Source organism: Callorhinus ursinus, unplaced genomic scaffold (genome assembly GCF_003265705.2).
Source record: "Callorhinus ursinus isolate GAN/ISIS: 27379988/994484 unplaced genomic scaffold, GSC_fseal_2.0 scaffold1, whole genome shotgun sequence".
NCBI lineage: Eukaryota > Metazoa > Chordata > Mammalia > Carnivora > Otariidae > Callorhinus > Callorhinus ursinus.
Genome location: NW_027397063.1, coordinates 46029734 through 46055690, shown reverse-complemented (window position 1 = coordinate 46055690; position 25957 = coordinate 46029734). Strand labels below are relative to the sequence as shown.

Sequence of the window (25957 nt, the reverse complement as noted above, 5' to 3'; positions counted from 1 at the left end):
TTGTATTTATACTTCTCAAATGCTTAATTCCAACTGAACTTGCCGGCTCCGAGTTCCAGGTCCCAGATTCATTTGTGTAGAACAGTCAGGAGTCCAGAAAGCAAAGATGATTTTAAAAGCACAGATGGATCTGCTTGAAACTGAGTTAAGTCTTTCTATGTAGATAAGTGCCTGACTTTATACTGGATCAGTATGGAGACCTGGGTGGTGAGGTTTAAAGTTGAGGCAGTGGAGAATAAATGTACTTGTCTTCTCTAGTTTTCTGCTTTATCCCTCATTCTGTCCTAAAACAAGGGGAAAGGGTTATTTCCCCCTATCTGTGGTTTTTGACACTACAATTCAGATCCCAGGGTAGGGGCTGCCACCCTAACTTTTCTAGCAAAGTGGCAGCATGACCAAGGCCAGCGAACTGTAGGCTTGTCAGGGTCAGTGTCTATTCAGGCTGCTATAACAGAATGCCAGAGACTGGGTGGCTTATAAATAACAAACGTTGCTCACAGTTCTGGAGGCTGGACAGTCCAGGATCATGGTGCTGGCAGATTCAGTGTCTGGTGAGGGTCATTTCCTCATAGACGGCCCTTTTCTCTATGTGTCCTTACATAGGAAAAGGGGTGGGGAGAGGGAAGAAACTCTCTGGGGATTTTTATAGCAGGCACTAATCCTATGCACAAGAGCTCCATCCTCACGACTTAAAGGCCCCACATCCTGATGCCATCACTGTGGAGACTGAGATTTCAACATATGAACCTGGGGGTTATACAAAATAAGAAGCCCCAGCTTTCTTACTGCGATTTCCCACAAACACCGGGTTTTTTAATGAGGTCTGGCTTTAGGAGAAATGAATTAAAGGGCATAGGATAATGTGCCATTCACTGCCCTTTATGGAATGCCTATAAACACAGTGCCTCGCACAGATAGGTACCATTTCATTTTTAAAAACTTGGTACATACCTGGTCCTCTTATCATAAATGAGTTACTAATAACTCTGCAAGATAAGTAGATAGGGTTGTCCATAATACATACTACCTGGAAGGAGGTCACAATAATCTCTTTTGAAGGAGAATCTAAAAGTTGGTTATATCGAATATATTTAGATCTAAATATGAGAAGCATGAGTCATTGGCACACTCCAGAGATTTCTTGTTGCTGCCTGAAGATTGTCTCAGGGATAAGGCCTACAAGCAGAGGTCCAGTTAAGTGGTTTGAACTCTGCCCTCAATTTGAAAAGGGTCGTGGCATTGGGTTTGGGGTCTTAGAGGCAGGGCCCGCCCATCAACTCCATGTAATGGTTTTGTTTAGGGAAATGCCTCACATGTGTTACTCTTGCACTCAGCTGGAGGAGGTCAAAAGGGCTGCAAAACATATGTAATGTATTCGACTTTGTCACAGTTATTTCCAGCAAAGAGTAAAATGAGTGAAGCAGAAATTGCTTCTGAGAGGCCCAAGATGACTAGGAAAACCATCCTTGGCAGCGCAATGACTAATTGTTTCCTATCCTCAGAAGGAAAGCCTGAAAAATCTCTCAACTGTCATAAACCAAGAGAAAAGATTTTCTGATAGAATTGGATGTCTGTCTGGACTGTGGAACCAATGGGTGATGTGGCCACAGTCTTTCCCTTGTGGGGTCTTTTGTGGGGGGCACTGCCTTCACCGGAAAGCCTAGGCGGGCAGAAAATTGAGAGTGCCCAAGCATGTCCTTCAGATGAATGACCTGTATCTGCTTTCCGTAATGTACATAATTGCCTCAATTCCCTGCATCCCTTTGAAGCTAAGGAGGAGTTGGCTAAGGCCTGCTTACTCTGGAAAGGACTGGGCTTCGTTCTGGGTATGTGTGCCACTGATGAAAGTCACAGGAATCTCACAGAGCACACTCATACTCTGTTTTTCAGGCTCATGAAGAATAAGAAGTTCTTTGCTTATGAAGGATAGGGGCTGGACAAGTACAAGGATGGTACCATTTAATGGCTGAAAACTTAAGTTGCATTAGAAACAAGCATTAAAAAAACCATGTTGCATTTAAAAACATGTTGCTTTTGAAACAAGCATTTAAAAAATGTTTATGTGGTATGGAAAGCAGTTTAAACAAGGTGATTAGAAAATGTAATACAGTATCTTTGCTTCCAAGGTTAATGGGGATTTTTCAGATCCTCAAATACAAGTAAATATTTTACATAAAAGATTAAATAAGAACCGTTTAAATTCTGAAGTTAAGAAAATGAATACCTGTTCTTTTGTCCATATTGCCTCTTAATAAGTAATATTTATGGAAGACATAGGCCATGAGGCCTGGGGTATGTTGGTAAATTGTTATAAGCAAAGTTAATGAATTTTACTTATAACATACTAACATAATTCATGACTCTATGTTTTTAGCCACTAATGGTAGGGGTTGATAAACTTTCCTCTTAGCACTGTGATGTACATACAGTCAAAGGCACTTAGATTTTGTAGATTGGGGGCGCCTGGGTGGCTCAGTCATTAAGTGTCTACCTTCAGCTCAGGTCATGATCCCAGGGTCCTGGGATTGAGCCTGCACAGCAGGGAGCCTGCTTCTCCCTCTCCTGCTCCCGTTCCCCCAGTTGTGTTCCCTCTCTGTCTCTTTCTCTCTGTGTCAAATAAATAAAATCTTAAAAAAATAATTTGTAGGCTAAATCCTCCCAATCTATACCTAGGTAGGCTACATGTTGGTGCAGCTTCTCACACAAGAGAGCTGAGTGATAGGTGGGATGCTGGCTTTGTATTGTGCCACTGTAGCTAAGCAGAAGGAACATTTCCTGGATTTCTCTGTGTGGTTCTGGATTAGAGTTGGTCACAAGAGAAATTTTCACCAGATTTGAGAGGGAGAAGTGAAGGAGCAACTGTTCATTTTTCATTTTCATCCTCACTCCATATCCAGCTCTCCTTCCTGGCATAGCTGACTTCCAGCTACTTCAGGCCCAGCCCCAGATGCAGAGGGGACAGCCTGACACAGACTCCTTCATGAGTGCCCAGAAATATATAATGTTGATTCCATATAATAAGTCCCTGTTCTCTGTCATTCCCAGCACTCTGCCTCTCTGACCCCAACCTTGACTCATACAGGTGGCTCTATGATTAATTCAGAGGCTCAGTAGCATTGAAGGACCCAGGTTCATTCTTGTCTACCATCCTCAATTTGTTGACTTTGGTCTTTCCATTTTGTAAGAAGAGTATAGAGGTTCTGAGCATTTTATCCTCACAATTAAAGTTTTTCTTTATAATGATGTCAATACTTCACAGTTCACGATGAATACCTGTCACAAGATTGTAGCAAATACTTAGAGAAAATCAGACCAGATAGCATTAACACACAATTCAGGGTTGGTTTTCTCCTATAAACTATAGGGTCAAAACTTAAGTCACTAAAATCCTGGTTAGACTTTCTTATAAACTGATTAAAATAAAGGGAAGAGATCATTAAGTCAGCTGGGCTATCCATTCTCTCTCTGTGTAAAAATTTATGTGGAAATCTAAATTTATTATAAGGCTGATTAACAATATGACAACTGAGTCAGAAGAGTGAATCAAATTATCTTCACAGCTAATGTCACTCAGCTATGCAAACCTGGTGTTGGAAGGTATAACCCAACCCCCAGAGATGTCAGTTCATGAGTTGATAGGGCCCTTTGCTCTAGGCAATCTTGGAGATACTGACATTTTTACACTTTGGAGTCCCTACGACTCACCATATTAAATCTAGTTAATTATTAACTATTCATATAAAACTGGAGTACAATACCTTAGTATATCAATTGCCCTGGTTTTTCACCTTTTCACTAAGGTGATTTCTGCTTCTAGGTGCTCTCTCACTCATCATTAGTTGATCAGATTTTGAATCAGCACTTAGTGATACATTTCTTCCAAGATCTTGGTGGGAACCTCAATGTGGCCCCCTGGACTGCAGCAAGAATGTCACTGAATGAGACAGTTCTTTTCTAAGCTTGAATTGGCATCCAGGCATTCATAATCTTGATGCAGGTAGGGAGTCAGAGAGTGATGGTTAGGACTTGAAGAATAAACGTGATAGTGTTTCGGAAAGACAATGGTTTCAAGTCTTTCCAACGGTAGAATTATTAGGCCATGACAAACCACCTCTGGACTTGCAGTGAAGAAAGGGGAAGTGAAGTCACTGGATATTAAGGATGCTCTTCATGTGTTGACACAGTCCTGTCTTAATTTCCTGTACTAGCTGGGTGTTCCGAAAGAGCCTAGAACCAAGAAAAATGGACTTAAAATGGCTGTGGTTCATGTCAGAATAACCATTTTTATCTTAAGCATTTAATGATGATAGTGTTTTGTTTTGGTTTTTGGGAGTGGGGAACTTTAGAGCTATTGTTTGCATCTGTAATCAGAAATCCATGAGACAGTTATAAGTAGTTCTGATTTTAATTTCCCTTCTAGATTAGTTCCTGAGTTTTTAACCAGTAGAAAAAACATGTTTACCCCATTCTTTGCTTTTATATTCTGATTAATGGAACTCATAATAAAAGGTATGTAGCAAAAAAGTTTAACTCCATTTTAAACAACTGAATTTGCAATCAAACTATAATTTGTAAGTGAATTATCGGTCCCCAAGAAGCCTAGAAGTAGTTGGAAAAGTATGGAAGGCCAGCCTTCTGAATCTGGGCAGAAACTGTAATCTGGTTTTCTCACTTTGTATTTCTTTCTACTTCTGTACAGTCCCATGCTTCCATCGGAAGAACAAGTACATTGGTGCACCATCATATGCATAGTGCCTCTTGGAAATCTTCTCCACAAGTAACAATAGGAAATGAGAAGAGCAGCCGCTTATTTAAGTAGAGTCTATTTAATTATAGACATTGGAAAATGCCCTAATTGTATTTTTTTTTCCTGTTCTGTTACCCTATGATCTCTCTCACCCTTTTTTCCCCTATGTCAAAGTCTTGCATGATGATATTTGAACTGATTACTTTTTCATAGTAGCATTCTTATGCTATAGATGGTTTGATAAAGGAAAAGCTTTACCTTGCTCTCTTCTGCATTAGTCATGTTGGCCCTCTCAGTATGGACAGAAGACCTCTCTATAGGGAAGAAAAAGAGAAACTTAGAAAAAAATCTTGAGTGCAAACACTCAAAATCTTTTATTCGTACCTCAGTACAATTATGTTATTAGACTCACCTCAGTTACTCCCCCTTTCATATCTTTCTTCCAACAAACAGCCTTAAAAATGCATTCAGTGTAGAAATACCTCATTAGCTACAAATAACAATAAATTCTTATGGCTGATTCAGGTGTACCAAAGCAGGGATAAAAGCTGTCCAACCAGGCCAGGAATTCCTGGCTCTTTAGGGTAGTTGGCCTGAGTTATACTAACTGTTAACAATGGAAGATAACAGCCAAGGAGGTGGTGATTAAGCCCATCAATGGCAAAGGAAAAAAGGGGTATGATGCCGTTTTCCAAGGAAGGCCTTCCTTTTGTGCCTTGCTAAAATCTAAGAAAATTTATACTTATCCTAGACTAAGGGCATTTTAAAACAGTTCTAGAAAAGGGAATTAAAGAGGGCACGTATTGAATGGAGCACTGGGTGTTACATGCAAGCAATGAATCATGGAACACTACATCAAAAACTAATGATGTAATGTATGGTGACTAACATAACATAATAAAGTTAAAAAAGGAATTTAAAAAAGAAAACACATACCATGGTCATATGGAACTACAACCAAGGACCTGGAGGTAGGCAAGGTTTGGGGACCTTTAGTGTAACAGCTTGAAATATATTTTCAGCCTATCTAACTACAGAGCTCTAGAACATTGGTTGTTTAAGTAGCCAGTACCCTGACATTGTTTTTGCTGAGAGCTCCTGACTGACCCTCCAGAATCAGAACCCAGCCTGCTATCTGCCCCGGGAAGCTGACTTGGACAGATTCCTTCTACAGGCTGGGTCTTCCCTCTGGCTTCCAGTTGGAGTGGAGAGCAGGGAGAGGGAAGGGCAAAATCACACATTTATTCTTCCAGCTCCTTCTTTGCCTTGGTCTGGTTGTGTCCTTCAAGTAAAAGTCACTCTCCCTACAAGGCATTTGATTTTACATGACTCTCTCCTCCTGGGTTTTGAGAACTGCACCCTCTCCTTGTCCCTTCCAGTTTAGATTTGCTAGCAAATCAGCTACTCCCAGCTCTGGGGAAATGAACTATCTTCTGTGCTCCCCCTTGTACAGTTGTGAGTGTGCCAGGCATTTTCTGTTGGGACTTGACTTTTGCACACTTCTAATATAGAAATTAAACTGTCATTCTGGAGCAGTATGTAGGCCCCCTCTGTCCTATAATTTTTGAACCTGAATCTAGTCACAAGCATCATTATATGAGGTCACAGGTTGCTTTGAGGGGACAGACTAGACTTGCCTGTGATTTCCCATCTTTTTCCACTTCTGGCCAGCTAAGGGACGGGAGGAACCAGTAATAAGTAAGACTAGCCTGCCTATTAGTATAAATAATCACAGGGTAAAACTGGTGAAACTCTTGCTCACTGTCACGCTTAATATTTTACTTTCAGTAAAGTTTTCTGCTATGACCAAATCCCCTAACTTCGTCAGGGGCAAAAGGTGATTATCAGTCAGAGGAAAGGACATAGGATCTATCTCAACTTCCCAGGACTCTTAGGTTTCTCAGATTATGGAATAAGAGAGAGCACCTGGGTCACCTTAAGTAGTATACATAAGTCTGTTTCATGCACCTAACTTCTTGGATTCCAGTTTCCTGGTCTATAACATGTGGAAATAAGTAGATCTAAGTTTTTCTTAGATTTAATTCTGTCAGTACAAGTCAAGTCTTCTAAGAAGTCCTGTGACCATGGCATCTTAATGTATCATTTTAAATTACCTGTAAGTAACGCAAGTTTGTTGCAGAAAATCTAGAAAAAGTATTTTAAAAATGCAACAAGGATTAAAATAAATTGGCCCATAAAAGACAAAGCAGTAGCACCAAAGACAAAGCTCAAAGAAAAAGAGTGCAGGGACTAAAGCAAGTCTAGCCATAGGGACAAACTCTTTCCAAAGGCACCCATTTTTAAAGTTTGGGCTTATTTCTTTTGAGCTATTTTTCAATGCGAGATAATTTTGGTAATTCTGTGTATTATTTTAGTGCTAGATTTAAATTTTTCAGTGTGCTGCAATGCATGTGCTTGTATATGGCTTGTTACATCTTTGAACATTTAATTCAGGATAAATTTGTTAGAAGTATAGTTAGCTGGAAATGTGGGAGCATTTTAAAGGATTTCTGATAAATTTTACAAATGACTGTCCAGAAAATTCAGACCTGTTTACATGCCCAACAGTCGTGTAGGGTTAGCTGCAGGTCATCCTTGACACACCTCTACCTGAACACCCGGGGACAGAGCTCATATTCTCCATGAGATACCTACCTCTCCTGAAACAGTTGTATCTTTTTAATATACAGAATATGCAAATTGCCAGGAAACCCAAAGACAGAATAATTATCCAGGTGGTTCTGCTTTGACTCTGTTCTAAATAAAACAAAAAGTCTATAAGCTGGAAGAAAAATTAACAAGGGACATATTTATGATTTTAAAAACTAGTTACTTCTGCATTTATGAGCATAAATACCTCCCAGTCTCAATGTCTCTACTGTGGGAAACCTGCATAAGCTGGTATATTAACCAATTTGGGGCTTGGTAGGGAGTGGGTATTGGGGGGAAAAAAGGCTGCAAACTTGAGAAGCAATGAGTCTATTATGCATTGTGAGTTTCTCTTGTTTTATATTGTAAAGAGTTAACACACAGTTACAAAGGAATAGTTATGACTACAGAATAACCTCAGCCCAGCATTCTCCTTGGAGGATGAAGAGAGAGCGGAGCGTACCCCTCGTATGGAGAAGACAGGGGGCAAAGAGGAACAGGGTAAGTGCGGAGGCCATCAGTGGAGTAGAGAAGTCAGCGCCTTGAGTGAGAGGTGACAGGCAAACACCAGGATAATAGACTGCTTGATGTTCCTCAGAATCACTGGAGGAATGGGGCTTTTTCCAGCATCTTTGTTGGAACTATAATTGTTGTAATTAGGATTAAAGGAAGTAGGACCCCAGAAGGCAGAAACTTGGAGACCTTGAATTACTCAAGTCAGAATCCACTAATCTTGTGATCTACATTCTGCCACAGAGTAGGGGCAAGCATTAGAGCACACAGGCCAATTCAAGGGGAAAAAGTGTTTATAGCTATTTTTTTTTATATAACAGATGTCCATTTTTATGAACATACTCTTTATGAATAAAATAATGTTTTGCAACCTCTAAAACATTAATCTCTACACATATTTGTGTCATTCTGAAATTGTATACCCATATTAAGTGTGAGCAATTAAGTAGAAATGTTGACTTTCGAAAGTGTTTTCATATGCATAGTTTTCCAGGACCCGTGGGTGGCTCAGTTGGTTAAGCTTCTGCCTTTGGCTTAGGTCATGATCCCAGCGTCCTGGGATCAAGTCCCAGCATCAGGATCCTTGCTCAGCAGGGAGTCTGTTTCTCCCTCTTCCTCCTCTGCCTGCCGTCCCCCCTGCTTGTGCTCATTCTCTGACAAATAAATAAAATCTTAAAAAGAAAAAAAAAAAAACATATGCATACTTTTCCTCCTGAAGAAAGTCCTGCAAGGTATATAGCATTTTCTTACTTTGTCACCCTCACTTCCTCCACTGTAAATGGATTTGCTCAACATCACATAGTGATTCAGCAGCAAAATTTAGCAAGAATTATTCAATTCCATTAATTCCATGCAACCTTTATTAAGTAGATCTAGACTCTAGGAATCATAACTCCCCTTACCCCCAAATCTGGACTTTTCAAATGCTGTGGTATCTCCTGGGTAAGACAAGTAGAAAATTGTGATTCAGAAGAGAAAACCAAATTTCTTTGAAAGAGATTATCGAAGGGGGAGACAAACCATGAGAGACTATGGGCTCTGAGAAACAAACTGAGGGTTCTAGAGGGGAGGGGGTGGGTTAGCCTGGTGATGGGTATTAAAGAGGGCACGTACTACATGGAGCACTGGGTGTTATACACAAACAATGAATCATGGAACACTACATCAAAAACCAATGATGTAATGTATGGTGATTAACATATTAATAAATAAATAAATAAATAAATAAATAAATAAATAAATAAGTGATTATCTAGGATACTAGCAGTGCTTACCCTCTTTGATGCCCTGCCCTCTTTCTGTTGCCCCTGCTATACACCTCTTTCTGGGGGGAGAGTATAGGCAGACCCTCCTCCAGTCACAACAGGCCAGGGTTTACTTGGGAATGGGAGGTTCTGAAAAGCTTCTTTTGTCAGAGATAGAATAGTCCTGATGCTTTGCTTTGTGTAAACTAAAAATTAAATTTCTGGTTAGAAAGTTGGGTCATATGTGGTCTTCAGACCATATCTTCCTGTTTTTTTTTTCCTACATTCCAAAATGAATCCAATATGAGGCAAAATTTGAAAAATTTTGAATGTAAGCTTATCTATATTTTACATGAAACCAACATTCTTATTTGGGAGAAAAATTGGAGCTTCAATTGCACCCGTTTTCAGCACTCTCAAAATGACAGCTCTACACAAAGGGAATATCATCCCTCAGTGTCTAGAAGCTTCTATTCGAAGACCACTTGACCTAAGGGCAACTCTATGTTCTTATCCCCAAATCTCACTACATAAAATCACTGAAACTCCAAATCTGTTATTCCTAATTTTCACAACTAAAATAATAGAAATGCTTTTAAAATATATGTTTTACTGACTCAAATATCTTTAATAGAGAGCTTCCACTATGTCCCATGATATCAAATTGATAGTTTAAGGGTAAGGGGATCAACCAGCCCACCTAGAAGATCAGCTTCATGGGTACATGTGCCATGACTCTATAGAGAGTGGACTAGAAATATTTTAAAGAGTTTTGGCCATTAGCTCTCACTAGAGGTAAAAAATGAGCTGAATCAGTGTACACTTAATGACTGTTTCCACTAAGTTCACAGACCATGCTTCCCTAGCATCTACCAGAGTCCCAATTCTAACTTCTTACTGTGCCTGAAGCCTCAACTCCCCTGACCCTAAAGCATGTGTTAGGCATAGCAGTAAACAGGAATTGAGGATGCTTAGGCTATAGAGTCACCAATCATGTAGGTTCCTCCTTCATTTCTGAAACCTTGAAACTATGAAAAGGAAATCTTATGGAAATATTTTTTCTTCAATGCAGGACTCTTGTGTGTTTGAAAGAAGGAGGTTGACTACATCTTGACCAAAAATATCCCTGTAGATAACATTTTCAGAAATACTAATCAGAATTATTCTTTAAATGCCAACCTAATTTCCCTGTTTGATATTCATAATCTCTATTGCTATAGCCAAAACCAATTATCCAACCCCACTTGTAACTCACCTACTACATGCAGTGCTTGGATGGTGAGGAAAGTATATTTGCTTGAAGAAATATTGCATAAGTATTCCCCACTGTCTGAAAGAATAAGATCCTTCAAAGTCAAGGAAAAGTCAGTCTGGTTTATTCGTTCTTTGTTCCAGGATACTCGGGGTCCATAGATAGTTGTATTTCGTGAGGAGCTCAGAAAATAAGCCAGGATGGAGGAGGTTTCTTTTTCTACTTTGGACCAAGCGACTTTGAAGTCTTGATCCAGTAAAAAAATACTGTTTGTAAGTTCACATGAGAGTGAAAAATTTTCACTTTGCATTTTATGAAGGTCATCTAAAAAGAGGATAGAAAAGGAAACAATGAAAATACAATTTCAAATGAGTTTTCTAAGTTACACTTAGCAATGCTTTGAGAAATACCTTTGGAAATGCGTTTCTTGAAAGAAGCTGTGCCACCACCATTTTAACACTTCCTATGATTAAGTTTAGACCTTCAAGGAGGCCTAAGCCTGGGCTAGCTAGTGAGGTGACATTACTGGTTTCTCACTCCAGGTGACATTACTGCCTGATAGTGAGCACTCAAGAATGTTGCTACCAGTTACCAGGCTTTCAAACTCAATGTTCTTCTTCTGTTGACCCCTCAAATGCTGGTATTCCCCAGGACCCTCCTCTTGCCACTCTGTCTACTCTCTAGTAGTCTCTATGGTCTCAACTGCTTCTTAATCACTTTCTGCACAGTCTCTTTTCCTGCCCATTACAAGTATATTTCCAAGTGTGTACAGGTAAGCCTCCACTGGACTGAGCTCTATGAGAGTAAGGACTTTGCTGGATATTCTCAGCTTGTCGCTCCAGATCCAGCTCCATCTTGTCCTTCCTGTTCTGCAGTTCAGTAGCTGACCTCTGTGGACTACCATGAATTTTTTTCCCTAAGCTCTACGCTCACTCAATTCACACTCGACCTGCGAGAGAGTGATGCCAAAACAAGCCTATCTAAAATGCAAGTCCAGGTCTCTCTGATACTTCAAAAATCCTTCTTTGGCTCCATACTACCTCTGGAGTCATGGTCAAGTTCCTTAGCAAGATCAAGGCCTTCCACCTAGTTTTTGCCTCCCTCTCTAGGCTTATCTCTTGCTACTTTAGCTTCACCCTCTACCACTTATACTTCTACAAATCCAGGCAATATTTACTCTTCTGTGCTTTTGTGTTTTTTAACCTGGAATGCCTATGTTCCCTGGAAATCCCTACTATTCTTTTAAACTTCTGCCCTTATGCAACCTCCTTAAGCATATATTCTCTAACAACCCCATTTATACCCAACCACACAGTGAACAGAATTAATTGCTCCCTTTGTATGCTACTTTCCTAGTTTAATTTTTACATGTTTGTACTAGATGCTGTGGATCCAGAAATGAATAAGCATCCACATTCTTTCTTTTTTTAAGATTTTTATTTGAGAGAGTGTGAGAGCAAAAGGGAGTGAGAGAATGAGAGAACGAGAGAGAGAGAGAGAGAGAGAGAGAGAGGAAGAGGGAGAGAGAGCTCACAAGAAAGGGGAGGGGCAGAGGGGGAGGGAGAAGCAGACTTCCGGCTGAGCAGGGAGCCCGATGCGGGACTCAGTCCCACAACCCTGGGATCATGACCTGAGCCAAAAGCAGACACTTAAATGACTGAGCCGCCCAGGCGCCCAAGTGTACACATTCTTAAGTTCACAGTCTGAAAGCAACAAACTTGGCGTATAATAAATCTTCAATAAGACAACATAGCACTGAGCCTAAGGAACCGTGAATGCTTCTGGATACTCAATTCTGAATAAACATGAGAATATGATTTTCCATAGAAAATATCTACGGTTTAATATGAATATTTTCAATGCTTTCTCATGTTTCCATTGCCACCTGGAAAAGTGAACATTAGCAACTATGCCTTTGACACTGAGATTATGTAAAGGTGGAGAGTCACTGATAATTTAGGGTCTTCTTGGCAAGCACTTTGTGAATATGAAACTCAGGAAAAGAAGGCCAGAAAGGATAGCTGACCTCCACTTTCTCCATATAATGGGGATTTACTAAAACATTTTGCTTTGCTTCTAAAATATAAAACATTTTTCCTTGAAGTTTGGATAAGATGTCAAACTAATTTTTCCTCTTAATCTTAAATAGTAGGTGATGTAGAGATTGATCAAAATTTCAGTTTGTTCAAATAAATGAGAGGAAGGAATATGAAAAACTGCTCGTGCTATGATAGAATTGTTGATAAAGCTTAATGGGCTAATACTATGTAAAGAGAATAAACAGAAGCAATAATACTAATGAATTTTTGTTTAAATGAAAGACTGGCAAGCATCGCAGATTGTGACCTAATAGGCAAGCTTTCTTCTTACATCTTTTAAAGTACAATTCAGGTAGAAAATTCTATTTGTTGAAGATGAATCAGAGAAATATAATAATATTCATGAATAGATTTGCTACTTTCCATTTCACATGTTTTCCTTCAACTCAAACACCTAGCAGGTAAGAATTACTTCCATTTTGCCAGTGAGGAGCTAGTGCCCAGAGTCAGTAAATATTAGACTTGGGACTACAGCCTTGGTCTTCTCACTGGTGAGGATGCATTTTCTTTCTTTTGTGTTCCATTCTTTCCCTATAAATCAATCCTCATTTCCTTCCAACCTCTGACATAGCGCATGCACACAGAAAGCCCAATGGAACCTACCTTTCACTGTCCCTCCCCCTGTCCATGTTTGTTTCAGTAATGAGTTTTCAATAGCACATTCATAAGATAAATTTGATCCTGTAATATTTATCATACTGTCAACATAAAAAGGACTCAAAGATTCAATTTCTTCCATATTGCTTTCAGAGATGGATGCATTGTCAGTTTTCCATGTGATAAGTGGATGAGGATAACTTAACACACTACATATTAAGAAGCTGTCTGTGTTCCTCTTTTCATACTTCATCACAGGTGTGACAAAAGCTAGGAGGGAGAAAGAAGGACATAGGAGGGACTGTCATTAGCTTCTTTTTAAGCCATCTGTGCACAACACTTATTATTTTAATACCTATGAAATGAAAAGCTAAGCTTTATGAGCAAAAATTGGCAGTTACTAAAGGAAAAACAAAACAAAAACTCTATAGAAACTTAGGATACATACTGTGGTTATCACAAGTGAAACAAAAAGCATGCATGAATTCTTAGCAATTAGCAATCTTAGTTCTCTAGTAAGGGTTCTAAAAAGAAATCTAATGACCTCGCTGAGCAACCAATATAAACTAGAGCTCATGAAACACTCTGTACTCTCCAGGTAATAACGCAGAACCTTTTTGATTCTTTGTTTACACATGATCTTTAGATTTCTGAGTTAAAGTCTGAAGCAGCTAAGTGAGACAGAGAAAGAAGAAACAAGTGCTGTATAAAATAACACACTAGAAAATGCCCCCCCAAATAAATAAGTTTTAAAGTTAATACAGACAGAAAGCATATATTAAAATTAAACAAATTAAGCCAATAATTCAACAATTTTAAAGACTATCATATGGGCAGAAATTAAGATTGATAACATTAGGTGCTGCTAAGACTAAGGGGAAAATGGATACTATTTTGCTGCTGGTCAAAGTAATATATTAAAATTTTCTGATACTTTTCTTTCAGATCATTTCCCACTATTAAATACAAGAATGCTCAGCACAACATTTGTTGTATAAATCATTGGAAATACCTGAATATCTACCAGTGGAAGAATAGGTGTATCAATTATAGCATGTCTATACTATGAGATACCATGCATTTAAAAAATGAGGTAGGGCGCCTGGGTGGCTCAGTTGGTTAAGTGACTGCCTTCGGCTCAGGTCATGATCCTGGAGTCCCTGGATCGAGTCCCGCATCGGGCTTCCTGCTGGGCAGGGAGTCTGCTTCTCCCTCTGACCCTCCCCCATCTCATGTGCTTTCTCTCTCTCATTCTCTCTCTCAAATAAAATAAATTAAAAAAAATCTTTAAAAAATTTAAAAAATTAAAAATGAGGTAGATTTGTATGTATTGACTTGGAAGGAAGCCCATAGCATATTCAATTAAGAAAAAGATATTTCAGAAAAACACGGAATGATATCATTGCTATGTTTTATAAAACCTTACATGCTTGCTTACCTCCCACCTTTAGTACCACTTTATTTATGATTTTTCTAGATGTTGTTCCCACATAGCATACATAAATTCCTTCATCCAGAAGGCTTAATCTTCTTAAAGATAAAGAGGCATTCCCATTGTGAATTTCACTATGGAAGAGGGATGTCCTGTTTGTGTATCTGTGATCTTGATTTTCCAAATAGTCACGGTCTTTGTAGTATGAGTAAACATAGTTATCTTGATTCTTCCAGTGAATTACGACTTCAGGCTCACTTTCAAATGAACAAGGGAGAATTACATCTTCTCCAAGTCTTCCAATGACTATTTGCTCTTCTTCAGTAGTAACAAGATTGGGGGAAGCTAAAAGGAATGTATCTAAAAATCAAGAGCAGGTATGAAGAGAATTAATGATGGGGGCTTATCTAGGGCTCTATCAGCACCATCTAGCAGAACTATCCTGGGTTAGCAGCCTGATCACTAACAGACCACAGCATCAAGAACCCTGGCTAGTCTGATTACTAGAAAAAAGCCACAAAGCTTGTGGTAGAGTTTCTGAAATTGTATATTATGCATACAAAAGACTCCTGTTGATTTTTATTCCTGAACACATTCACTTTTAACATCTACTACAACAATAACAAATTAGTTTATCCAGTTAACTAGATTCAGCAGGCTCTAAAAGATTAGAACAAATTTAACTTGGTTTCATTAGGAAATATTTGGAGTATGTAGAAGACAATGCTTGATTCAGGAATCTGTTAGAAATATGCAGACATTAGCCTCAAGCAAGGGAACACATGAGCAGGAGGAATCCAAAAGGGGAAGTGAAGTGACTCATTTATTTTGGCTTGAGGACACCTCTACGGATATCCTATGAGTCAACTGAAATATAGTAAGGAATATTATTCTGGATATAAATGTGGAAGTATCAATCATCCTGAGATATATACACACATATATACACATACATATATATTTATAATTTATACATATAGTTTACTATTAACTTCAGAAATTAATTTTGAAAAGCAGATGGATTCATCACAGTCAAGATTTTTTTTAATTTTATTTTATTATGTTATGTTAGTCACCATACAATACATCACTAGTTTTTGATGTAGCACAATCAAGATTTTTGCAAAGAAAATATATTTAACCATTTCATAATCCTTGAAGGCAACATCCAGCTTCTTTGACCAATTCACAAAACATTTTAAGTAGATTATGTACCCTATCTATGCATTTTAGAATATGAGAACTGGAAAGAGTCTTATCTTACAGATGATGGAGTAAACTCCTTTGGACCTTGGCCAAGACTACCCAAGATGGGAGAATTGAGTGCTCATGTGGCCTTATCACAGTCTTTTCCCTCTGCATCCTCTTCTGGGGCTCTTTCCATTCTGCTATGTCCCACTTCTCTCCCTCAGAGAGATTTAGTTTATTTCTGTACAAAGAACTACAGGGATGTAGTATTATGCTGAGAGAAAGACACAGAAAGGTGTGGGGGTGGGGAAGGAGTGGTTTTTGTCAATCTCCCTAATTGCTCTACTAAACATCTCTAATATTCCCTTAGATAATTAAAAATGCTCATCACAGGACCAAACAAAGTAGATAATGCCTTCTGTTAAGTGTTAAGTACCAAGCTTACAGTTGAAAAAAAAAATCAATCACCAATCAATCAAACTTGTCTTTCTAGTGATTTTATATCTGGTAGCAGATAACAGATTAGAAAAAGCCTTAGAGTAGACAGGGGAAAATGTCATTTTTAATCTTCATGCAGGACCTCCAGTCTGTTTTCCTGTTTCTCATTAAGTGATCTTTTAGAAAAGTTCAAAATGCTATGGCTACAGAGGACACCGCCACCTTGCATTGTGTGCTCATGTTCCTAGCTCCTGATACAAACAACTAATACCTGGGTGTATTATAAAGGAACTCACCATGAAATCCACTTAGAGATGGTACAAGAATGAGGATGATGGACAGCACCGCCTGTGCCTTCATGTCTTGTGGAGGTCATACTAGTTATACTATCAAAGACAAGCAAAATATGCATATTATGGATTTCAAATGCAAACAGGAATTGGAAAAGAGTGTCGGACTATAGGAGATCAGTTAAATAAACTACAGTACATCCACACAAATCATTCTTCTGCAGCCACTAAAGATGATATTGTAATAGATGGTTCAATGGCATGGAAAGAAGTTCTTAATGTTATAGGAGAAAAACCAGAATACAATGTAACTTGTAAGTAGCATAGTCCCTTTTTAAAAGCACACACATTTCTGCACATCCGAGACAGGCATGACATATGACTAAATATACACTAGGATGTTAACTCTGCAGAGCAGAGTTCACATCTAAAGCAGTGTCTACTATATAGTAGATATTGAAAAATGGCTGTTGCATGAATAAAGATTTGGTGTATGTTCAACAGTGGTTCTCTGGATAACAGTTTCTGTCTTTATTTTTAAAGCTTTCCACAGTGGACATGTATTGCTTTTATGGTAAATGTACTAAAAACAAATTCAGTTAAATATTAACACCAATTATGTTAACTATGGTGTTATTTATAACCACACACAAAAACAAAACAAAATCTGGAAATATATTCTCATATAATAATAGTACAAATCATAAATCAGTCATTAAAATCATGATTCACAATGAGTGTTTCAAAAACTAAAACACAGAAGAAAATATAGATGGCAAACTGTATACATACAATATAATTCCAAGTAAGTAAAATATAACTGATTTTCTCTGGTGATGGGATTATAGATAATTTTTACTCTTTTTAAGGGATAGCATATAATTAGTTTTAAATACCTCTAAAAGAAAATTTTAAAGAAATCATTTGGGATCCACACTATTAAAAAGTTGTGTCATAAATTTATTGTAGGATATGATATTTAAGAATAATTAAGACTTCTAAAAATACATCTGTGTCCTTCATCACAGCAAAATTAAACCTGATAGAATAATTTATAGTTTCATCTTTACCTTTTAAATACTAGAAGAAAATAATTGTATGTAGGGCCTTGGAAGAGGGCCTTTTTTAACAGGACTGTACATTTTTTATAATATATACGTCTACATAAAAATTGGAAAAGCAGTAAGAACATATTAAAATACAAATAATCAGGGAATACATTTGCAGTATGACAAAGTTATCACTCTAATAGTTCAGAGCAATAGATAAAATGTTTGGCAAAGCAAAAACTTGTAAAATAGTATTAGTTATGAAAATAAGACCTTTATATTTTTTCTTATTGATGTATTTGCATGTATAATGCATGAAAAGATGTATCACAATGATTATTTCCGAATAGTAAGATTACAAGTATTCATTAAACCCATTTTCTGCTATGAACATATGTAAATATGTAATAACACTTTTACCTTTATAGGCTACTTAAAAAAAAAAACAAGCAAACAAGAATTAAGCATTTTCTTTCCAGCAATAATTAATTCAGATCCACCTTGCTTAATGTAACTTTGGGGCATTCCATATCCACCGTCTTACTATATAGGTTCACTTTCTCATTTATTCATAATGATTCCAATATTTGCTACCTTTTCTTGAAACTTCCAATGTTTCTTTTCCCCATGTCTCATTCAGCTGATGCCTTGCCTTCATTAATGACAATTATGGATACTCCCTCACCCCCACCACCAATTCAACCAACCCATTAACAGCTGTGTTTACTCTTTCTGTAACCCCTTCTCCTCTTACAGAAAGCCAACCCTTCACTTTTGCCCTGCTTCCCATATTTTTTACATTCAAGAAATTTATCCCTGCAACTATATCCCTTCCTCTAACATATCATCAGTTTCTCTCTCTCCACTGGATCAAGCCCCTGAGTATAAATGCCCCAATAAATCCTATCTTAAGAACATGGAACATTCCATGGAACATGGAATATGGAACACCATATTCTCCTCTGGCTCTTGATTAGCTGTCTACTTATGTCTTAGCTCTATTAACTTCTTGAAAGAATTGTCCAAAGAGCCACCGCCATTTCCCTTTTATTATTTCCCCTCAATCCACTCTGGCCTCTATCTGTGTGACAGGTCATAAACTGCCCCTGTCAATGTTTCCAAGAACTTCCACATTGCCAAAACAATAGATATGATTTGGCCTCACCTTCTCCAATCTCACAGCAGAATTCAACATAATTGGCCCTTACCTCTCTGATGGAAGATTCTTGTTTCCAGCCCAACTTGTTCTGGTTTTTCCTTCCTCACTGCTGTACCCCTTCTGCTTGCCCTATTTATGTGGAAATAAGGGAAGTTCTCAAGTCTTATACTTTCTCTGGACTCTTTCCCTAGGGGAGTTCTTCTATTCCGTGGCTCTGAATGTCATTCTGTATATGAAGGATTCTGAAACTTATCTACTGAGTCCAGGTCATATATTCAATTGTCCATCTGATCGGTTCACTTAGATGCCTTATAGGCATCAGAGAATCAACATGAACCCTTGATTTTTACCTCATTCCCTTTACCATTTCTCCCTGCCTTACCCCAAACAAGACAACAAAATTACCCAGAATTACTCCCAGTCATTTTTGTTAATGGCTTAGATAAAGCTCCATTATTTGTGCATTCACCAACTCTACCATTACTGTCTCTTCCAAAGCCACTATCATCTCTTACCTGAAATATCTAAAATAGATATCTGACTGGTTACTGCTTATAGTCCACTATCAATGCAGCAGCCAAGAGTCGTATTTTTAAATGTAAGTCATTCTATGACATCCTCCTACTGAAATCCTTCCAGTGGCTTCCCACCATACTCAGACCCAAATTTTTAACCCTAGCCTACCAAGCTTTGCATACTCTGGCTCCTGGTCCTGCCTGACCCTCCAGCCTCTTCCATAAAAGCCCACAACATACATTCTAAAAAAGCTTGTGAACACAAGTGCTCTAATTCAAGGGTCAGCATGAGCTGAAAATTAGGCCCTTGAGAACTACTTAATTCATGTCTTTTGAATAAAATGACAAATTACAGTAACCCACTTATCATCTAAGATAAAGTACTATGAATAAAAAAACATACTCAACCTCTTCTACACAAATGCTTGATTTAGCTCTGTTGAAATAATTTCAGCATTCAGCTAAGTGAGGCAGTTAATGAGTATTTGGCCCTATTTTTATGCCCAAGTTTTATTTTTAGACATTTATTTTCTTCCCCCAAAGCAGCAGAAATCTTCCACCTTGAATTAAACTGAAGTTACCCAAGTTGCAATCAGCACCCTTACAAAAGGGTTCAAATGTTAGAAGCATCTTGTTCTGGTACATTTTGGCTGGACTCCAGATGTGGGGGAGAAAGGCAGAGAAGCAGCCTCTGTAATGGAACATGGCAAAAAGAAATCCAGATGCTAAGACTAATCAGACAGAAGAGAAAAATTGAGGCCATTCTACAAGCATAAAATAAGGAGAACAGAACAACTACCCCTGGACCCATCTTGACAGCTACAGACCACACTGACTGCAGCCATCAACACTAACTGTGACAAAAATGACAAACTTCACTTGTGTTCAGGCCAGACTCTCTAGCCTGCCCATCAGTAACACTCAAGACTAGACCTAGCCTCATAACTGCTGGCCTAAATATGACCGGAGCTACATCGCAAGTCAGTTTGTTTTTGAAAACCAAGGATGTTTCACATCACTTGCATCACGCCAGTTCCCGTTATGAGTTCCTTCAGGAAAAGCAGCTTCCAGAGTGTACATTCTCCTCTGCATTGTTTTTAAGTTCAGTGCCTCACCATAGTGATCTTGGCTCTGAGCCAATTCGTGAAAGTCATAACAAAAGGAAAGTCTTTGTTGCATCATAGGGATTTCTCCTAAGCATCCACTTAGATTTTAATAAGATTGACTTTGTTAAGATAGAAAAAAACGAACAATTTTAGGATTACCCTCTCTTTACTCAAAAAAATTTCCCCTGATGTTTTACAATGGCAGTCAAACCAGTTGAGGATTCATACATTGGGTTGAAACTCTGAATCTCTAGGGGTACTGTCTTTGTTTCAGGCTCTGTTTGGTTTTTCATTTCGTTGTTGTTGTGGATGGAAGAGTAGGGTTAAGGTACACACTAATACATTTTGGGGGAGGTGTAGGGGTGCAGCTGCAGAGCAGTAAGAATGAAGGAAAAGGGGAAGTGAAAAAAGGAAGAAGGGAAAGTAGATACGAGGTGGTGGTTGCCTTGGCCATAGCTTTAGAACAGAAAACAGAACCACTTGCTCAGATCTCCAGGCATCTTCTACAGAACCACAAATCCATCAGAGAAAAAGAACCAAAGGAATCCATTTATGGGTTTTCCCTGTGAGGCTTAGCTCCCATGTTCCTTCTAGTTGTGCACCTGACCCCTCAGCCATAGAGGACAGCCATGAAGGAAGCCACAGGTCATGCCTCACAGTATGGTGTCCTGAGTCTCAAAATACAGTCAGGGGAACCACCGCCCCTCTGAGTTTCCCCTGGAGACTCATGTCTGGGCTGTGGTCGTTGCAGCTCACACTGTGGTGGGTAAAATGGTGGACATGCTGAAGTTGGCCTCCCCAGGGAAGGTGGGGTCAGTGCCTGACATTTAGAAATGGGGCAGTGGTGTTGAGGTAGGGGCTCTCTCTGTCCAACCAGCTGAGGGCCCAGGAAACAGGTAAAGCCAAGAAAATCTAAGAAGGTTCATAAATTGGGCCCAATAAAAGCAGCTATTTTAGAAACACCACACATTTAATATCTGATATTTTGTATATTAGCAGACCATTGATGTCCTGCATGGATCCCCTGTGATCAGTTTTACTAGTTCAGGTTTCATGCACACATTGCTCAGCTACTGCCACCTTTTTCAGAGGCTTGCCCTTAGGTGATGAAAGCTGTGATTCTGGGAGTTATACTCCTTCTCTACTCCCGGCCCCAGTCAGTGGTAGCTTCAAGTCAAGAAACATTTTGTGGTCCAGAGCTCCTCCCAGGGAATGAAGCTGAGACTTTACCTGAAGCCATATCCCTGCTTAGCTCCTTCTTCTGCCCCACCCTGTTCCCACAATTGTTCACACTTTCCTCCTGAAGACAGTCCACAAATCCCCATCTCCCATGGGGTTGATCCCCTGGAAGCAGCGCCCAAGGAGCCTGAGACAAAGACTATGAGGAGGAGGAGCACTACTTTGCCTCCAGGGGCCATTTTCCACTTTAGACTCCTATCACAAAATGTTCTTTCCTGCCAAAAAGGTAGGTTATATAATATCCTCCTCAATAGTGCTGTATACAAGAAAGAATATAGCTGGACAGAGTGGTGTTTTTTTTAGCAAGAATGCCACAAAGCCAAGACAACAGACAAAAGAAAATGCCAGGGTTAATAAGGCAGACGGCAGGCGTTTTGTTGAGCATATAAGGGTAGTAAACAACTGAATAAGACTCCATTAAGTGAAGTGAGTTTTGAACATGTGCAGATGTAAGGCCAAGGACTGCTTTAAAAAGTCAGCTCTCCCTCTGTAAAACACACTGATAGATGCCCATGGCATCCCAAATGCCTCCAGAAGCCAGTCTGCTGTTTCTGTATACTTCTCCTCCCACCAGTTCAGTGCATTAGCATCACTAAATAATTTAAATGTTAATTGATTAAATGTGAGGACAAGACAAACCTGGTGTTTCCCCCAACAAGTAAGTTGAATAAGATGAATGCTCTGGAAAGGCTAAATAAAAGCAAGTCCCAAAAAAGGACAGAAGAAAATTCTGCTCTTGGATTAGGTGTCAGAGATACAGTAGTAAAAGACTGGGAGCAAATTGTGAAGAACTAAAAGGAGCCAAACTCTTTTATAACAATCTGAGTACCGAGTTCTCTGGCCACTTTCAAGAAATGAAAATTGGAAATACCGGATGGTGTGCTACTAAGTTTGTGCAAGAAAGAGAACACAGAAAATCAAACAGTGCTTCACGCTCAGAACAATGCCTTGACCCCCTCCACTCAAAAAACCTAGAAAATAGTAGATGGATACTTGTTATTTTAATTTTAAAAACCATTCAGAATATATAATTTAGATACCTAATTTTTTAACTAAACCAACAACTGGGCCTGACTGTGTCAGATGTAAGGATTTTGAGGAAAGTAATGAAAGCTCTGAAATGATATGGTGACCTCTCACCACAGATAATGTGAGGCCAAGTTTTTCTAACACAGAGAAGAAGCAGTAGTACCTGGGGGGGTCAGAGGAGCCTTCCTTCCTAAGGTCGGGTTAGGTTTATCAACCAATGCCAGTATCAGAATCCCGTCCTATAGTGGTCACGGCTGCTATATTTAAATACATCTATTGCATGGTAAGTGATATATTCAGTATTCCCCATTTTCAATATGAGATTAACCATTTTGACTCGATCCCCGTGTCATCCTTTCAATTCCAGAAGTACAGAACTCCTCCTTGTACCTATGTATCGAGGTGCTGGGGTTGAGTGACCTTTAACAGAATAGCAGAATCAAGGATTTGGGGAAAAAAAAAAAGGCAAAACAATCTTTACAAGACTTATTCCTAGGTGTGTAGATTGCTTAGAGCTTTTGTTAAGTGATGCTTTATAGAGGTCTGCTTTCTGGCCAGTACTTATGCCCATGGACACCCGAATTAGTGGCTTTCAGTCCTTAGAATTTAAAGCTGTAGCTAACTCAACTAGCTGGTGCACAAGACAGAGAGGACTGCTGGCCTAGGTCTGCATATACAGCTTAGTGGGTCATTTAAAAAGTATAGTGGTTGTGAGGTTGACTTTGTATCAGTGAGTTTTTTCTACAGTTCAGAGTCAATTCTGCCAAATAATCCTTGTTTGTAAAGCTCCATTGCTTTAGCCTTATCTTCTACTTACAATCCATTCTTAGAGTCTGATAATGTTAAAGTTCTGAGAAACAAGAGAAAATGAAATACCTTAAATTTATCCCAACCTCCTAGGAAACAGGATTAGATCATCGTTTGTACAGTACCCCAGTCTGTCATCCACCAAGCTTAACCATCTTTTCTGCCATTATAATGTCTGTATGTCTGCCTTTCCCTCCTTCTAACTCTGAACCCAAGGGAAATAGGAAAGTGTGGCCAGCCTCTTGCACTGCTTTGTCTCCAAAATGAACTACTGAAATCAAATTGAAAAAAAATTTTTGGACACTGTTCTGGACAATGAGACATAAGCAGAGGTCTGTTGGGAGGATTTCTGTGGAAATTTTTGTATCCTTATAGCAGGGATAGATAGAAGAGCAGAACTTTATGGCAACCCCTTCCCTCTGCTTTCTGAACACGGATTTCATGCTGTAGCTGCAGGAGCCACCTTCTAGATGTGAAGAAACAAGTGTGAGGATTAAAAAGCCAACATAACAAGGATCATAAAGATGATAGAAAAAAATGGGGTTTGTAATGATATTGTTGAGTCCAGCCTATTCTAGATCTTCTACCTTTAGACTTTCTGCTAATTAAGTAATACATTTAAACTGCTATGACTTGGGCCTACAAATGTCTCCAAATATTCCAAGGTGTGACACAAAATAAAAATACCTTTTTTACCTGATGAAGAGCAACACAGGAAGTTCCATTTTTGTCTACATAAATAAATCAATGGAAAAAAAATCTCTCTTCCCACCACAATAAAATATGGACAGAGGTTTTGTCATATTTTAAGAGTTAAGTTAGAGACATGCATTTTCTTGCTAATAGTGGCAAAACCACTTTTAATCTTGAAGCTAAAGCAAGCATCAGTTATGAGCCATTGGAATTTTGTAGTAACTTTAATGTGCCTTATGTTTTTTGTAAGAAGAGGTTTCTAACAGCAGAACACATTAACCTTAAAAGTCCCCTTTCTTTTTAGTGTCAACATTAAAGGGAAAATACTGATACTCAGCTGAAGTAGTAGTTGCAAATATGAAGGTTTCTATTATACAACTAGAAAAGTTTGGCTAGCTATTTCACCCTCTAGGGCCCCTGTTTGTCCTTATTTCTCTTAAAAAAAAAAAGAAAGAAAGAGAGAGAGTAAATCCTTGTTTTCAAGGGGCCTTTAAAAATAAGGCTATGGGGTAGTAAAGTAACTTCATAGTATATAACTAAGACTTGCATATTGGTAGAAAGAGTGAATTTGACAAGTCATAATGCAATGATGTATACTTCAACATCATAAGCTTAGTGTTGAATTTATGAAGTTAAGACTAGAGAAGGGACAATATAAAAGTTTTAAGTTGATCTATAGACCTTTCAGTAGCAGAGAACATGAGTTTGACTCATTCATACACATGGCTCCACTCACAGATCAAGTTTCCCAGACACACCTAATAAGTCAGCCTCTGCTCAGTTCTACTTGTTTCTATAGCTAGAAGTTCTCCCAGGGGTCTTCTGGATTCAGTAAAGACACTGGAACATTCAGAGAGGGAGAAAGGAAGAGAGATGGAGAGAGAGGGGGTAGGGATGGATGGAGGGAAAGAAAGAGAGGAGAGAGAGAAAGAGATACAGAGAGACAGACAGTAACCTGTGATGATAGGATTCTTTAAAGTGAAGCATCTTTGTTCATGCTCTCATTCGTTCAGGCAGTGAGATGCGGACCCGCATGATTCACTGTAGAATGATGACTGCTTCTCGTTGCCTTGGCTTCCCATCCTTACTCTCCAAAGATCAGCTACTACCTTTCTTTGTGAAACAGGAATTCTCTCCTCTGATCCCCTCTGTATCAACCCATCTTCTGGTAAATCCTCCCCGTCCCATTCTGTCCCCTCTTCTCTTTCCCTAGACCTTAACCCTGACCCACCCCAGCTCCCCTTCTCTCTTTCCTCATGCCTACAAACACACTGACTAACTAACATTAGTTAGTTAGTTAGAACTAATTAGTTAGAACTAACATTCTTTGACCCTGTGGTTCCCTCTCCTTGTGACCCTAATTCCCAACAAACTTCACCTCCTGAGCTGTGTCTGGGACCATATCTACTACCACTCCTTCTCACTGTGAACTGAGTTTAAAAATCCTGTGAACCAGATTCCCCCTACCAATCCTGAAATCATTTTTGAAAAGCCCCAGTGACACAAGTGAAAAACCCAAAGACATTTTTAAACGACATGGGGGAACATTTGGCTACTCCTTCCTTGCCATAAAATGGGGTGTTGTCTACATTTGTGGGGACCTTGGGTGGGAGGAATTGGCAGGTCAGAAGAGCAGATGATGTAAATATCTAAAGATTAATGAAAGAACCCATATGAACAAAGCTTACTAGGAGGTCCTATCTGCTAAAAAACTAAATAAATAAAATAAAATACAGTTTTCTCTTGCATTTATTACTTTTTTGTAATATGAGCAGGTAACATCTCAGTGCTATTAAGCATACAGTAATGTTATATACATGGTAAATCTAAACACAATCATGTGAGGTATTATAATTTCCATTTTAGAGATGAAGACACTTAAGTTTATAGAGGCTAAGTAACTTGCTCAAG

The 25957-nt window shown here is 38.8% G+C and overlaps 1 protein-coding gene across 13 annotated transcripts in view; it reads right to left on the bottom strand.

Annotated features, from left to right (window-relative positions):
- Positions 1 to 82: 82 nt before the first annotated feature.
- Positions 83 to 25957, bottom strand: part of HHLA2 (HHLA2 member of B7 family) — an 87789-nt gene continuing 61914 nt past the window's right edge. For 9 of the 13 annotated variants that reach the window (XM_073892966.1, XM_073892992.1, XM_073892984.1 and 6 more), the window contains 7 exons: positions 16456 to 16545; positions 14540 to 14893; positions 13108 to 13371; positions 10409 to 10729; positions 7403 to 7504; positions 5006 to 5061; positions 83 to 4227 (listed from right to left, as the gene is read on the bottom strand). In XM_073892966.1, the coding sequence (XP_073749067.1) occupies positions 4192 to 4227; positions 5006 to 5061; positions 7403 to 7504; positions 10409 to 10729; positions 13108 to 13371; positions 14540 to 14893; positions 16456 to 16519 (1197 nt within the window). In that variant the 5' untranslated portion in view covers positions 16520 to 16545 and the 3' untranslated portion in view covers positions 83 to 4191. Of the gene's footprint in view, positions 4228 to 5005; positions 5062 to 7402; positions 7505 to 10408; positions 10730 to 13107; positions 13372 to 14539; positions 14894 to 16455; positions 16546 to 18092; positions 18382 to 25957 lie in introns of those variants that run through there. The other 4 variants (XR_012378265.1, XM_025868651.2, XM_073893004.1 and 1 more) reach the window with 4 other exon arrangements.